Consider the following 17307-nt stretch of genomic DNA (forward strand, 5'->3'; position numbering starts at 1 on the left):
TAGAAATATACAAAAGGAAATACAAAAATTATGAGTTGAGAAGAGTACAATCTAGAAACAATAGCAGGGTGAATAGAGTTTCATTACATGTACAGTATATGAGCATGAAAGAAAAAAACGGGGGAATTGTTGTTGATATAACCGGGTAGTTGTCATAAGAGAAAGTATGAAGGTGGGAAATAAGTAAGGATATTATAAGGAGTAAGAGACAATAACTCAATTAAGAGGAGATAGATAGATGGCTTTAAAAGTGGCAGGAGCCAGTAAGTGGCTGACAGAGTACTAAAAATAGGAGGGGATGACAGTTTAAGGAGGGTGAGTACAGTGACATATCCAGTGGCTTTTTAGGTTGTCTTTAGTCATTGATTTGAAGATGTGGTTGTTTAAGGGATTGAATTTCCAGTGGGAGTTTGTTCCAGGAGATAGAAGGGTGGTAGCTAAGGAGGTTTTGACCAATTTTGCTATTAGGTTAATAGATGTGTAGTAGGTTTTGGTGTGAACTTTGGAGACCTGGAAGGGATATATGAATAGATAGGAAGAGTCAGACAGTGCAGAAAGATGGCTGATATAGAATAGCATGGATAATCTGAATCTGGGAGAGGAGAAGCAAGTGGGGTAGTTCCAACCAGTTTAAGTGTGTTAAAGAGAGACAGTGATGAAATCTATAACTTTGATTAGCAGCAAATCTAGCCACTTTGTTATAGGTGTGTTCTAATTTAGTTAGAAGGGTGGTTTGGAGATTAGATAGGATCTGAGAGCTGTACAATAGGCTAAGTAGGAGATAGGCATGAAACAGTGAAACCTTAGCCTTGTTGGAAAGGAACTTTTTATTTCTGTATAAGAGGCCACGTTTTTGATGTTTTTTTTTTTATACAACTGTTGACATGCAGATCATATTTCAGTTGGTCATCTATAACCCCTAGAACTTTAGTGTAGGGTTAGACTAAGATGGGTGTATTATCTAGAGACTGGATGGTAAAAGTGGATTTGAGGTTATTCAGGCTTTTAGGGAGAAAAAATAAGAGTTTAGTCTTTTTAGCATTCAGAATTAGCTGGTTGTGAGAAAGCCAGGTCTCAACAGAGATGAAGGATTTCTGAGTCATGCAATTTAAGTCAGACAGGGTATCAGCAACAGTGATGACAGTAGAGTCATCAGCATATTGGATGAGAGTATAGTGAGGGCAGGAGGTATAAAATAGATTAGTAAAGATATTAAAGAGTAGTGGTCCAAGAGTAGATCATTGAGGAACACCCATTTTGATGGGGAGTAGAGGGGAGAAGGCTGAGAGCCATTTAACTGACTGTAGTCAGTCAGAGAGGTAGCTAGAAAACCAGGCAGTAGTAGAGGAAGAGAAGTTAAGGTTAGTGAGTTTGTCCAGAAGAAAGGAGTGAGATACTGTGTCAAATACTTTAGAGAGATCAAGGAATAAGCATGACACCAGTTTATCGTTGTCTCTTATTGTTGTTGGCCTGAGAAATACTATTGATGAAGGATAGTAGGGTAGTAATGGTGCTATGCTTAGGACAAAAAACATGTTGTGTAGGGGTAAGCAGATTATCCTGAAGTAAGTATTCCATGACTTGTGCATGCACGCATTTTTCAAGTATTTTTGAGAGAGGTGAGAGGATAGCAGTGGGTCTTAAGTTGGAGATTTCAGTGGAGAGTCCTCCTTTATGAATGGGTAGGGTATAGAATTTTTTCCAGACAGAGGGAAACTTAGATTCAGTGTTAGACCGGTTTATTAGTTTAGAGACTGGGAGGGCTATAGAGTCTGCAGCTAGTTGGAGAAAGTGGGTAGGTAGATTATCTGCAGACACAGAGCAGAGTTTTAGTTTGTGAAGTAAAGATTTAATACAGCTGGTAGGTATTGGTTTAAGGGAGAAGGTGTCAGTAGAATTTTGGAATGAGAGGGGATCTAGAGGGGTGTTAGTGTTAGAATTAGGGGGATGGGACTTAACAACTTACTTATGGATTCTATGAAGTAGGAGTTAAAGTTTGATGCAGTTTTGAGGGGTGTGTTTGTAGGGCAAGGATTGGGAGATGAGGGGTTACCGGGATGGAGTATTTGATTTATAGCATGCCAACATTTTTTTTAATTTAAATTTAAAATTTTAAATTTAATTTTTTTTTTTTTATTTAAGTGCAGCACATTAATATAAATAAATGAAAACATAGTCCAAAACACATACCGTGCTTCTTCCAACTTCTGCAGATTGCTGTAGTAAAAATCACTGGAAGGGGCCAAAGACAAAAACAAACTATTAGGAGTCACACAGTTTAAAGTGAAGTATGTAGAGTACTAATTTCGCACAGTTTGTCAAAAGTCATATTCTTTAAAGGAGACTGCTGTAAGGGAGAAGCACAACTTTGCATTTGATTGTTAAGACTAGGGGGTGTGTGCAAGAGGCAAAGTAAATATATTTTTGAAATATAGTTGAAAGATTTTTTTTTAATTGTGCAACTCTCATTTTGAACATCTAGTTTTGTTTGAAGTGGAAGTCACACAAGAAGCTATCACATGGATAATCTAGTGCAGAACTAATGACAATTAAAGTAAGTAACACGGCACATGCACGAGGTGAAAAAATCAGCCACAGCCACTCTCTCAAGAGGGACTGGTTGAGAAGTATGTCAGACAGTCTCTCGTGAGCTGCATGAGTACATTCACCTACTGGTGTCATCTTTAAAAACAAGGAGATAAAGGACTTTGCTGACTCTTAAGAGGCATTCACTTGGTCTTCTTAAAAAAACACTGTTTATCAAAACCAGGAGAATAGGTGAAAGCCAGTTCCCTTTGAACCAGCCCTTGAAGTAGAATAAAAGACATGTTGGTGACTGTTACATTATCCAGAAGGATTTTAGAGCTCATTACTCTTTATAGGCATCCTTTTTTGTTTCACATTTCACATAGAAACAATTACCTTACATACCACAGTAGCAAACCTAAACAAATGCATAACATTCCAGTTTCCCTTCAAGTATATTCCAGCACTAGAAACATCCTTGTGGGCAGTAGATGCACACAGACAGTAAAGGTTTTACAGTACCAGAATTCAAGGTATAATGACCAGTTATTCATTTGATTCACTAAATGCAAGAAAGACAGAAAGGTTACTACTCAGTGCCATCCAAGTGAACTGCTTTGTCTTTGGTTATCAAAATTACAAGAAAAGCCTTCCTGGGTATCCCACTCCAGTTTCTGCTTCTAATGTCTTTTTCTACAGCATCCCATTGGACAAGACATGTGTGGCTGCAACTTGTCCCTCCCCTTATATGATCACTAGAAATTATAAAAAGATTATTGCATCAAGGTACAGGGGACATTTTGGATTGGTTGTTACTCAAGGTATTTTGTCAGCTTCAGAACATCCTCCACCAGGGAATTGTGGGCTTTCTCAGGGGTTCTGTCCTTAGATGTCCTGTCTCAATATCAGATTGTACAATCACGTGACACACTCATCATAATGGTCCAAGTTCAAGACATAGGCTACTGTCATGACATCCCCTCTCATGCTGTAGTGAGAAAACTGTTTTCTTCAGGGGTACACCAGGAAGGAACTGGAGAAAGAGACAGCGTAGGTCTGCCAAGTGGGGCCAAAGTTGGCATGAATAAAGAACCTGGAAGGACAGCTTCAAAAACAGTCATTAACCAGTCATAGTATCTTGGAAGCACAGTCTTTTATGTTCTGCAGCCAGAACTTACGTGCTAAAAATTCATCATTTTTTGGCAATTATCTCACATAAATGTTTTTTCTTACGTTAAGTTGTAGCCTACCTCATATGAACTGATTATGCACTGACAAAAAGTATTTATTTCCCTTTGCTTTCTGATATAGGTGCTTGAGCAAGATGTACAAATCATTTGTGTTTATGCACACTTTGTTGTATCTATTTCTTGTCCAGGTATAGGGAAAAGTGTCTCTTCCCAGGGACAGCTTGAAAGTTTTGTCTTTATAAGTAAGTTTAGAAGTACAGGCTGAAACTTATAGAAACACACAGCCAAAACCCTGTATGCTAACATACCAAAAAGAGTAAGGGTTGTTGGGTTTAATAACCGTGTTACAGAGGAAGAGGAGGATGACAATAGTTCTTGCCTGGGCATTCCAGCTACACATTGTTGAATACTTTTTCACTGTTTTAGTGTCTTTTAATTACCAAAATGTTGATGTGTAGGCAGTAACCAGTTAACTTGTTCTGTAATTTCTACCCTCTATCTTGCTTTAACTTTTGTAAAGACGAGTCACATCTGCACTCTTTCAGTCTTCAAAACACTTACCCATCTTCCATCATTTAGCTATTACCATTATCCATTCCTCCATTAGTTCTTGAACCACAAATCACATCAGGCCCCATTTTTCTGTCCACTTTTAAATTTTAGAGTTCCTTCGGGACTGTTTCTTTTGTGAAAGGCCTGATCCCTTATCCTCTGCTTTTCCATGAAATTAATTTGCTATGCCTCCCTTCTCTTCCTTCTTGAACAAATAATACACAATTATTAAATTAGTAGTGATGTTCTTCATTCCACATTGCTGCAGTCCTAACCATTGGGTAGTCCGCTGTCCAGTCGGCCCGAATACCAAAGTATATGGCTGACGTCGGTCAAGGCGCATTAGACTGACGTCAGTACGTCAGGGTACTAATGCGCATGACCGACGCCATATCTTCAGTCTTTTTTGCCGCATGGTCCGATGCAGAAGCAGTTTTGCGAGTGCAGGTTGGCGTTCTGAAATTTTCTGAAGTCGGAGTTTCAGACCGAATCAAAGTTGGCTAAGTACTCCGCTGGTGAATATTTTGGTTATTTCTTGCCTCAGTATTTAACCGGATGTCAGAAAAAGTGAATAACTGTATTTCTTGTGGGAAACAGATACCTCATAGGGATTACCATACCTTGTGTATACCTTGTTTAGGGCCTGAGCATGACGTTGTTGGATGCCGCTCTTGTGCTAGATTTAACAAACGCACTATTAAGAGAAGGTTAGACTGTGCCAGGTTAGTTTTTGGAAGCGTTGTAATTATAAAATGCCGCCGGATGCTCCGGCGCCCTTCGTCAAAAGCGCAAGGACAAAGCGGCAAAGCCTAGAGTGGAAGAACCGCAGTCCCGGACGCCGGTTCTTTAGAAGGCTCAGTGGAGCCGGAGGTTTTGCCAGGAGTTTCTTTGGAGTCTCAGGGAGAGACTTTACTGTTACAGGATGTGTCCTCTCAGGAGGTAGGCCAGGCTGAAGGGGCTTCTCAGGTGGCTGTTCTTCCCTCTCTTCCTAAGGTGGTTAGAGCCTCCCTTCTGTTTCCAAGGCTTCTTTGAGAGGCAGGCCAGGTTTAACTTCAGTGGGGTTTCTCCTAGCTCTTCAGGATCTTTGCCTAAGAAACATATGCTTAAAATGGAAGAGGATTTGATTACTATGATTAGAGGTTCTATGCCTCCTCCTGATAAGAGGCCTAGGGTTGAGCCTGAGTTTGAGAGTTTTGAGCAGTGTTCGAGGCTTCTGAGTCTTCGGCTGAAGACTTGCAGGAGTATCCTCCTTATTCTGATTCTGATGTGGATGATTCTACTCCTTCAGCTTCTCCTCCTGAGGATTTTTCATTTTCAGAGACTCTGCATTCCATGAGGGAGCATTTTAAATGGGAAGGTCAGGATTTCTCTGATTCCAGGGAGAGCCTTAGGGAATTCTTGTTTTACCCCAGCATAGGCCTTTAGCTATACCTCCTGTTCTGAATGTGGTGGAAGATGTTTTGCAGAGGCTTCCCTGAACCCTGATCCTTTCCCTCCTCCCCCACTTAAACGGGATAGCTCCTATAGGGTCCCTGAAGCTCATAAGTATCTTTTTAGAGTCCTAGGGCAGACCCGGAAACTGTCTCTCAGGGGCCTAAAGGTGTTAAGGCTTCTGTTATTAAAAATCCTGTTCCTCCTGATAAAGAGGCAAGGGCTTTGGATAGATGGTGAAAGAAAGTGTATACTTCTTCCACTTTAGCCATGAGGGCGTTGAATTGCCAGTTTCACATGTTAAAATATCAAAATTATCTCCTTTCACAATTGAAGTCTAAGGTGGATGCTCTGATGGAAGGTATTGAGTGTAAAGAGTTGCAGGATTTAGTTCATGTGTCTGAACAGGTGGGTAAGCATTCATTGCAATGTGGTTTTGATGCTGTGCAGGCCTCCTCGAGGGTGACTGCCACTGGTTCTGTTCTTCGTAGGCACGCCTGGTTGAGGGATCAGAATTTAGCTGAGCATGTTAAGACAAGGATTTTGGATGCTCCTTTACAGTCTGACGTGTTGTTTGGTTCGCCTGTGGAAGCAGTTTTAAAGAAAATGGAGGACAAGGCTAAGTCTATGCAAACGGTTAAAGATTTTTTGCAGGTGCAGCCTCCGAAGTTTAGTAGAAATTGGCCTTCTAAGGGATGGACATATCCTGCTTATGATTCCCAGTCTAGGGGTAGGTCTAGACGTGGTAGGGGCAGAGCTCAAGTTTCTTTTAGGCCTAGAACAGGGAGTTCACCTGCTCAGACTTCTGGTGAGGGCAGGGGTCAGTCCTTTCGTAAACAGACCCAATGACCTGCCTTTTCAGCTGCCAGTACATTCTCGCCTGGCAGCACCTTTGGGAGGAAGGCTGGCTCTTTTCAAAGAAAATTGGGATTTAATTACCCAAGACAGATGGGTTTTGGATGTCATTCACCACGGTTACAGGTTTTATTTCCATACCTTGCCTCCTTTCAAAGGCATGCCAGACATTCCTCCTCTGCAAAGAAAAGAGGTTCACAAGCAAATTTCTCTGTTACTCCAAATAGGGGCCATTCAGCCAGTCCCTGTGCCAGAAAGGGGCCTAGGATTTTATTCTCGCCTGTTCCTAGTACCAAAGAAGGGGAACACATGGAGACCAATTTTGGATTTATCTATCCTCAACACTTATCTGGACATTCCCAAGTTCAAAATGTTGACGTTACAACAGCTTTTACCTCTGCTGGGCAAAGATCACTGGATGGTAGCTTTAGATCTCAAGGAGGCTTACCTTCATGTGCCTATCAGACTAGGTTGCAGGAAGTATCTGCGTTTTCGAGCTGGAAATTCCCATTATCAGTTCTCTGCATTGCCCTTTGGCTTATCTACTGCCCAGAGTATTCACAAAGGTTCTGGCTCCAGTGATAGCTTACTTCAGGCTAAAAGGAATTCAAATCTATCCTTACTTGGACGACTGCCTGATTCTGGCTCAAGAAAAGGAAGACCTTTTACAGCATTTGGAATATGTGATAGCAGTGCTAAGATGCCTAGGGTATTCTGTGAACGAAATAAAGTCCAGTCTAGTACCCTCTCAAGACATGTGCTTTCTGGGTGTGAGACTGAATACAGCAGCCCAGATGGCCTTTTAACCCCGGACAAGCAAAAGAATCTTTCCATTTACTTCCATCAACTATCTCTTCAGTCCGGGCTGACTGCAAGGACAGTCCTTCAAGCCTTAGGGTTCATGGCATCTTGTATTCTGGTGCTTCCCAATGCCAAACTGCATATGAGGAAGCTGCAATGGTATCTCAAAAATGTATGGACACAGCACTGCCAGGATTTGGACACTGTCATTCAAATAATACCTTGCATTCAAAAGGAATTTTTGTGGTGGGCTCAGGAATGTCACCTAAACAAGGGACTCTCTGTGACCCGCCGAGAGGCGAGTCAGATTCTAACGACAGATGCCTCAGACATTGCTTGGGGAGCTCATCTAAATGGAAAGTGGATACAAGACAAGTGGCCTGCCAGACTACAGCATCTACATATCAACTTGAAGGAGATGTTAGCAGTCCAGTTTGCATTAATGGCTTTCAAGGAGTTACTTCTTCCAGGGCAGGTGTTGATTCTAACAGACAACACAACTGTCATGTGGTACATCAACAAACAAGGGGGAACACATTCTTACCCGTTGTGCAGGCAAGCAATGATTTTATGGGAGATTGCGCTCAGCTTGCAACTAACTCTTCAGGCAAGGTTTCTGCCGGAGCACAGAACTCCTTAGCAGATGTGTTAAGCAGACAAATCATGGATCCCCACGAAGTGGAAACTGGATCTTCATGTATTTCGAAATTGACAGTGTCATGGGGAACTCCAGACATAGATCTGTTCGCTTCTCCACTAAACCACCAGCTGCCAAAGTTTTGCACAAAGAAGTTTCATCACACAGCAGGTGAGGGAAATACTATTGATGAAGGATAGTAGGGCAGTAATGGTGCTATGCTTAGGACAAAAAATGTTGTGTAGGGGTAAGCAGATTATCCCGCAGTAAGTGTTTCATGACTTTTGTATGCACGCATTTTTCAAGTATTTTTGAGAGAGGTGAGAGGATAGCAGTTGGTCTTAAGTTGGAGATTTCAATGGAGAGTCCTCCTTTATGAATGGGTAGGGTATAGAATTTTTTCCAGACAGAGGGAAACTTAGACTCAGTGTTAGACCGGTTTATTAGTTTAGAGACTGGGAGGGCTATAGAGTCTGCAGCTAGTTGGAGAAAGTGGGTAGGTAGATTATCTGCAGACACAGAACAGAGTTTTAGTTTGTGAAGTAAAGATTTAATACAGCTGGTAGGTATTGGTTTAAGGGAGAAGGTGTCAGTAAAATTTTGGATAGAGAGGGGATCTGGAGGGGTGTTAGTGTTAGAATTAGGGGGGATGGGACTTAACAACTTACTTATGGATTCTATGAAGTAGGAGTTAAAGTTTGATGCAGTTTTGAGGGGTGTGTTTGTAGGGCAAGGATTGGGAGATGAGAGGTTACCGGGATGGAGTATTTGATTTATAGCATGCCGACATTTTTTTTAATTTAAATTTAAAATTTTAAATTTAAATTTTTTTTTTTTATTTAAGTGGAGCACATTAATATAAATAAATGAAAACATAGTCCAAAACACATACCGTGCTTCTTCCAACTTCTGCAGATTGCTGTAGTAAAAATCACTGGAAGGGGCCAAAGACAAAAACAAACTATTAGGAGTCACACAGTTTAGTTAAAGTGAAGTATGTAGAGTACTAATTTTGCACAGTTTGTCAAAAGTCTTATTCGTTAAAGGAGACTGGTGTAAGGGAGAAGCACAACTTTGCATTTGATTGTTAAGACTGGGGGGGGTGTGCAAGAAGCAAAATAAATATATTTTTGAAATATAGTTGAAAGATTTTTTTTTTAATTGTGCAACTCTCATTTTGAACATCTAGTTTTGTTTGAAGTGGAAGTCACACAAGAAGCTATCACATGGGTAATCTAGTGCAGAACTAATGACAATTGAAGTAAGTAACACTGCACATGAAAAAATCAGCCACAGCCACTCTCTCAAGAGAGACTGGTTGAGATGTATGTCAGACAGTCTCTCGTGAGCTGCACGAGTACATTCACCTACTGGTGTCTTCTTTAAAAACAAGGAGATAAAGGACTTTGCTGACTCTTAAGAGGCATTCACTTGGTCTTCTTAAAAAAACACTGTTTATCAAAACATCAGGAGAATAGATGAAAGCCAACCCCCTTTGAACCAGCCCTTGAAGTAAAATAAAAGACATGTTGGTGACTGTTACATTATCCAGAAGGATTTTAGAGCTCATTACTCTTTCTAGGCATCCCTTTTTGTTTCACATTTCACATAGAAACAATTACCTTACATACCACAGTAGCAAACCTAAACAAATGCATAACATTCCAGTTTCCCTTCAAGTATATTCCAGCACTAGAAACATCCTTGTGGGCAGTAGATGCACACAGACAGTAAAGGTTTTACAGTACCAGAATTCAAGGTATAATGACCAGTTATTCATTTGATTCACTAAATGCAAGGAAGACAGAAAGGTTACTACTCAGTGCCATCCAAGTGAACTGCTTTGTCTTTGGTTATCAAAATTACAAGAAAAGCCTTCCTGGGTATCCCACTCCAGTTTCTGCTTCTAATGTCTTTTTCTACAGCATCCCATCGGACAAGACATGTGTGGCTGCAACTTGTCCCTCCCCTTATATGATCACTAGAAATTATAAAAAGATTATTGCATCAAGGTACAGGGGACATTTTGGATTGGTTGTTACTCAAGGTATTTTGTCAGCTTCAGAACATCCTCCACCAGGGAATTGTGGGCTTTCTCAGGGGTGATGTCCTGTCTCAATATAAGATTGTACAATCACGTGACACACTCATCATAATGATCCAAGTTCAAGACATAGGCTACTGTCATGAAATCCCCTCTCATGCTGTAGTGAGAAAACTGTTTTCTTCAGGGGTACACTGGGAAGGAACTGGAGAAAGAGACAGCGTAGGTCTGCCAAGTGGAGCCAAAGTTGGCATGAATAAAGAGCCTGGAAGGACAGCTTCAAAAGCAGTCATTAACCAGTCATAGTATCTTGGAAGCACAGTCTTTTATGTTCTGCAGCCAGAACTTAACGTGCTAAAAATTCATCATTTTTTGGCAATTATCTCACATAAATGTTTTTTCTTACGTTAAGTTGTAGCCTACCTCATATGAACTGATTATGCACTGACAAAAAGTATTTATTTCCCTTTGGCTTCTGATACAGGTGCTTGAGCAAGATGTACAAATCATTTGTGTTTATGCACACTTCGTTGTATCTATTTCTTGTCCAGGTATAGGGAAAAGTGTCTCTTCCCAGGGACAGCTTGAAAGTTTTGTCTGTATAAGTAAGTTTAGAAGTACAGGCTGAAACATTTAGAAACACACAGCCAACACCCTGTATGCTAACATACCAAAAAGGGTAAGGGTTGTTGGGTTTAATAACCGTGTTACAGAGGAAGACGAGGATGACAATAGTTCTTGCCTGGGCATTCCAGCTACACATTGTTGAATACTTTTTCACTGCTTTAGTGTCTTTTAATTACCAAAATGTTGATGTGTAGGCAGTAACCAATTAACTTGTTCTGTAATTTCTACCCTCTATCTTGCTTTAACTTTTGTAAAGACGAGTCACATCTGCAATCTTTCAGTCTTCAAAACACTTACCCATCTTCCATCATTTAGCTATTACCATTATCCATTCCTCTATTAGTTCTTGAACCACAAATCACATCAGGCCCCATTTATCTCTCCACTTTTAAATTTTAGAGTTCCCTCGGGACTGTTCCTTTTGTGAAAGGCCTGAGCCCTTATCCTCTGCTTTTCCATGAAATTAATTTGTTATGCCTCCCTTCTCTTCCTTCTTGAACAAATAATACGCAATTATTAAATTAGTAGTGTTGCCTTTCACCATTATTTTCTGGTTATATTCCATTTGTTATGCTTCAAGATCTTTTCTTTTGAGTCTTTGTATATCTTTAAAAGGCTTTGTCTTCCATCTTGTCTGAACAGGCTGCACTTTCCGTATTTGTGGCTTTGCATTTCTGGCTGCTTCTTCAGTTCACTTTAATTGCTGTTGTTTTCCTATATCTGTGTTTCTTTGTGTTTTCAAAATTCTATGCCAAAAACAGACTGGATCAAAAAAAAGTAAGATGAGTGGGGACCACATAGCCTGCCCCATTCTTCACTTTCCTGGTTCATATTGTTATGATTTGCATAATTACTGTTTAATGTGTGACAGTAACAAAAGGAAATGCAGGTTGCAGCATCTGGGCAAGGTGTACAACAGCAGTTTGTATGATGTTCTTCATGTTTCACTGTTGCAGTCATTACACTTGGGTTATCCTGCTGGTTGCTGTCGCCTTTTCCTTGACGTCAGTGCGCCAGGGGTATAAAAGATGCAGCCGACGCCATTTTCTTCAGTCTTTCTTACCGCACGGTGCCCGAAGCAGAAGCAGTTCGCAAGTGCCGGTTGGCCAACTCCTGAGATTTTTCGTGTTCAAATTTCAGATCTGAAGTCTTCATTAAAAGCTAAGTACCCTGTTGGGGAAAACTTTTTTCTTGCTCCAGACCAATGTCAGAAAAAGTTAATTGTATTTCTTGTGAGAAGCAAATACCTCATAAGGACTTTCACTCTTACTGCATTCCTTGCCTAGGCCCTGACCATGACGTTGCTAGCTGTCGGTTTTGTGCTAGATTTAACCAACACACTATTAAGCATCGGTACGATTTTGCATTTCACTATCGGAATTCATAAGAAATGCAAGGAAAAAGAAAAGGACAGGCATCCAAGGTCCAAAACCAATGACGAGGCTTCCTCTAAGCCAGTCGCCGGTTCGCCGGTTCTCAGTGAGGCGCTTTCGCAGCCATTGGCGCCCGCTACTTTGGACTCCCAGGCTGCTACAGACTCCCACATGGAGTCGACTAGGCCACTGGAAGCTCAGGGTATTGGACCTTCGGAAACAATTCCCTCACATGGGTCCGGAGCCGCTGAGCAGGTATCGGCTTTTGAGGGTGTTTTCAGACCTACTCAATTATTCATTAAAGCGACTCCAGCTACAAAGGCAAAGACAAAAGCACCTTTAAAGACAAAGAAACAAGTACAACAGCCTCATGGTCAGGCCTCCATGCCCAAAAAACAGATGCTCAAAATGGCCGAAGACTTAATTACTTTGATCAGGGTTCCATCCCTCCTGATAAAAGGCCTAGGCAAGAGACAGAATATGAATCTTCAGATCAGGTTTCCATTTCTTCTGATTCCTCTTCTGAACAGGAATACTCTCTTCCTCCCTATGAGGATTCTGATGCTGAAGAATCTATCCCTTCAGCCTCTCCTCCTGAGGATTACTCTTTTGGGGAAACCTTACATACCATGAGGGAACATTTCCACTGGGAGAGCCAAGATTATTCAGAATCTAAGAAAAGGCTCAGAGACTTCCTTTTACTCCCACAACACAGACCCCTAGCTATTCCACCTGTGTTAGACATTGTAGATGATGTATTTTCAGAGTCCAGTCTGACCCCTGACTCCTTACCTCCCGCTCCTGTTAAGCCAGACAGGTACTACAGGGTCCCTGACTCTCATAAATTCCTTTTCAAAAACCCTGCTGCTGACCCTGAAACTATCACTCAGGGCCCCAAAGGGGTCAAGGCTTCCACTGCAAAAAACCCTACCCCCTCTGACAGGGATTCTAGGGCTCTGGACAGATGGGGAAAAAAGATTTACACTTCTGCTACCTTGGCTAAATCCAGGGCAGGCTTTGCCACTGCAATTCTGCAGGGCCTCATAGCCGCTCCTAATGCTATTTAGCTCCAGCCCCCCAACCATAGCTTTGGGATTCAACCCAAGTGTAATGACTGCAACAGTGAAACACGAAGAACATAGTACAGTTGTGTACACTTACCATAAATGTAGATGTTCGAGTGTATTCACTGTTGCAGTACAGGTTACCCACCCACCATCCCCCATCTCTTTGCTGGAACTTATCTGCACTTCTCTAATCTATACAACCTATGTGGTGTATTTGCTTGTAGATGAAGGTGTAATACATTTTGGTGCATGCATGTTTTATTGGCATATTTTTAGCCTAGCCTTTTGGGGGCACCTGACATCTGGGACAAGAAAAACTGAAGAAAATGGCGTTGGCTGCATCTTTTATACCCCTGGCGCACTGACGTCAGGGAAGAGGTGACAGCAACTGATGCCGGACCTAGACTTTGGAATTCAGGCCGACTGAGGGTAGCCTGCCAGCAGGATAACCCAGGTGTAATGGCTGCAACAGTGAATACACTCGAACATCTGCATTTATGGTAAGTGTACACAACTGTACTTTCTGCATACAGTTATTATGCTACATCTCATGCAATGAGACATTCAAATTAGAGGGCACATTGAACTCTCTGCGCAGCCTGAATTGCAAAGGGCCTTGTACTAAGGAGTGCAGAGATTGCCATGTGTACACTTGTGTTTGGTAAGAGGGACAACAGAGAGTCCTTGTGTGTGTGTGTGTGTGTGTGTGTGTGTGTGTGTGTGTGTGTATGTCTCTGTGTTACAGTGTACAACTTCAAGGAAATAATCGTGTACTACATACTGAGATGGCCTGAGAGGTATACAACAGCTGGCTGGGCTAGAATATTTGAATATTTACATTTACATTCCTGACTGCCAGATGTCATTTGCATCTTATGAGAACTTTCTAGTGAGTAACTGACATCATTATCCTACGGTGTTATGGATCCCTAATGAGCTATAATGATGGAAGTAACACTTGCACTTACCCGTTGGTATAGCTGAGAAGCAATTGTGCACCTCCAAGTAAGGCAGCATGCTGCAGGGGACATGCATGGATAATAAGAATGTAGCACTGTTACCGCTATGCATGCATGGATAATAAGAATGTAGCACTCTTACCGCTATGCATGCATGGATAATAAGAATGTAGCACTGTTACCGCTATGCATGCATGGATAATAAGAATGTAGCACTGTTACTACTGTGCATGCATGGATAATAAGAATGTAGCACTCTTACCGCTATGCATGCATGGATAATAAGAATGTAGCACTGTTACCGCTGTGCATGCATGGATAATAAGAATGTAGCACTCTTACCGCTATGCATGCATGGATAATAAGAATGTAGCACTGTTACTACTGTGCAGTCTAGTAGTCCTGTGGTTTCTGCCTAGTTAATAGACCTTTGTAACTGTGTTATAGCGTATTATCAAATGTCAGCCTTGTTAATCAGAATTCGGTTAGCACTCTTACGCGTGCAGAGTCGCTCATATACTTATGAAATGAGCACCAACAGCAACTATGAAACACAGTAACATATGTGTTCTTCAGCCCTGTTACATTCTTATCAGTGAATCAGATGTAGATATGTCACATACGTCTTACATGCTGACCTTATGCACTGTGTGCCTTGCATGTGAATCCCACCTCTCAAGGTTTAACATGTTGACTTAATGCTAGTTTGCCACATCACAACTCTAGGATTTAGAGTTCAAGTTTTGCTCAATCTCTGAAGCTTTGCAATTCTCTCCATGTCTTCATGTTCTTTTCTCCAAGATCTTGGTTTTCTACCCACCTTCCCAAAACATGTTGGTTAACTGGCCGGTTTAAACTACCCCTGCCAAAAAGGCCTTATTTGTGGATGAAAAGGATCTGGGAAGGATGAGTTTACTTACAAGACCACTAAATAAACACATATACACAAGTGTACATATATACAGAAATAAATCATCAGCACAAAGTTGTAACTGGAACTTTTTTCTTTTTGTTTATTTGGGATTTTTTCATTCATGTTGAGGTTGTACAGGACATGTTTTACCTGTAGGTTCAAATCATTTGTTTCAGCTGTCGTTCTATTTGTACTTTAATGTTTTGTTAATTTGAATTACGTCCTCATGTCTATATTTGTTGAAATTACAAATGTGCAGCATGTTGTATTAACAAAATCAACTGTTGTCTATGAAGTGCTCTAAAAAACAGATGTAATTGCCCAGTGCAATCATCCAGTCAACAAAACGCAAATAACTATTAGCTTGGGACAAACTAAACCACTGACTCCTGCCCCTTAGGCTGAATACTGGAGCCCCCCCCCCCCCAGTTAAGAGAATCCTCTGCACTTTAACACCCACTATATGTATCCACTCCAGTTGTGGCAGAATGTCATAAAGTAGACATAAGGTAAATCTCACCCTTTGGAGCTCATCTGGAGGAGCAGTGCAGTAATTTGTTATGAGAAAGCCTTGGGGGCCTGACCAGAAAAGTTCTGGGACCCTGTCAACAAAATGAGTGCTGGCAAGATAGAAGGAAAGAAGTCATTATGTGCACAGCGAAAATGTATTAAACTGCATTTTTAGCATGATAATCGTAATGAATATTTCTCTTGCAGATTCCTGTGAGCACAGAGATTGAAGGTATGAACATCTTGGGGCTGATCCTTTTTGCTGTCATACTTGGAATTGCATTACGGAAGTTAGGACGTGAAGGGGAAGAGCTTATTCGATTTTTCAACTCATTCAATGAAGCTACCATGCTCTTGGTATCCTGGATTATGTGGTAGGTGCATGATACATGACACTAATCTGATTTCAGGTCACATCTGGTGCACTCAGCACCAAGATGAAATGTTATACAATCATGAGTCAGCTTAGAGCTGATTGTGCTGAGTAGCTATATTATCAGAATTTAGCTTGTAAAAAATCTGCTACTGTTCAGTCACAGCTTTTCATTACATACTACTTTGTTTGCATCATAAGTCTTTTGGCACAGTCTGCTCCACACTCCTTTTCACAAATATATATGCTTGGATTAAGGCCCACACCAGAACACACCTCCTGATGCAGTGTGGCACTGTTTCTTTGGAAGTAAAGAACTGATCCAGAATCAAGGGAAATACTGAGAAATTATACAGGCTTAAAAGGATACATGGAGCTCTCAGTGGAACTAGTGAGGATGGAGTTAAGAGCGCACCTGTGATGGTGATGCCTGACATCTACATGTAATCAAAAGAAATTAGGTGAGTGTGCAGAACTGAGTGTATAATAACATAGTAGTTTGGTTCCTGTTGCATCTTTCTCAGTTGCAGAAGTTTGTGTGCAAAATGCAAACATGAAGAAAGATATAGAACAGTAATAATATAAATAAAACATAATGTAAATGAGGCGGCTTGATGTCACAAAGGTAAGACAGTCAAGAGGAGAAGGTAGACACTTGCACCACACCACACTTATCACATAGTCCCACTAAACCTACACTACCAAAATCCACACATAGAAACACAAAAACATTCGCGGAGGCTCTATAATAATCTGCTCAAGCAACAGAGACCTCCAAAGCAGAAACGCAAGCAACCTCCACCCCCAACACAACCCAAATGACACATAGCCCACAGACTCAGTGTGCCACTCAACCACAGCCCATAAGGCAAAACAACGTACCCAACACACTAGTCCTAGGTGACTCTATAGTCAGAAACACTAATGTCCCACTCACCAGGCTAAACAGGAGAAGGTTACTGTCAGCTGCCTGTCGGGTGCCATGATCCGCCACATAACCCACGCACTCAGGTCACTCCACAACAAGTACAAATATGACTCTGTCATTGTCCATGTTGGTTTGAATGACCTGAGACGTACCGCTCTGGACTACATGAAAAGACAGATGGAAGAAGTATCCGATCTTGTAGCCCAGGCAGGTATGACCTAGCCCTGACTAGCATCCTGCCATAACCCAGAATGATATTGCAGTGTAAGGACAAAATGATTGACTTCAACAATTGGCTACATTTCTGGTGTCATTCTAAGGGGATCCAGTATCTGTCTGTCTGGGACAACATGGCTGACAAACCATGATGCTTTGCCAGAGATGGCCTGCACCTGTCACACCTGAGATTCCTGATACTGGCTAAGGCTCTTGCTGCCACTATAGTACCTTTTTTAGGCAAGGTTCAAATGACAAATTCACCACCGTAAAAGGAACATGCAAGCAAAAATTGAGTATAATGC

The 17307-nt window shown here is 41.4% G+C and overlaps 1 protein-coding gene across 1 annotated transcript in view; it reads left to right on the plus strand.

The window, feature by feature from the left end:
* Window positions 1–17307, plus strand: part of SLC1A4 (solute carrier family 1 member 4) — a 1171557-nt gene that overhangs the window by 690175 nt on the left and 464075 nt on the right. Inside the window, 1 exon segment of the mRNA XM_044055695.1 lies at window positions 15693–15859. Coding sequence (XP_043911630.1) covers window positions 15693–15859 — 167 coding nt within the window.

The sequence above is a fragment of the Protopterus annectens genome, chromosome 1.part2 (genome assembly GCF_019279795.1).
Source record: "Protopterus annectens isolate FY-2018-M chromosome 1.part2, PAN1.0, whole genome shotgun sequence".
NCBI classification, from domain to species: Eukaryota; Metazoa; Chordata; order Ceratodontiformes; family Protopteridae; genus Protopterus; species Protopterus annectens.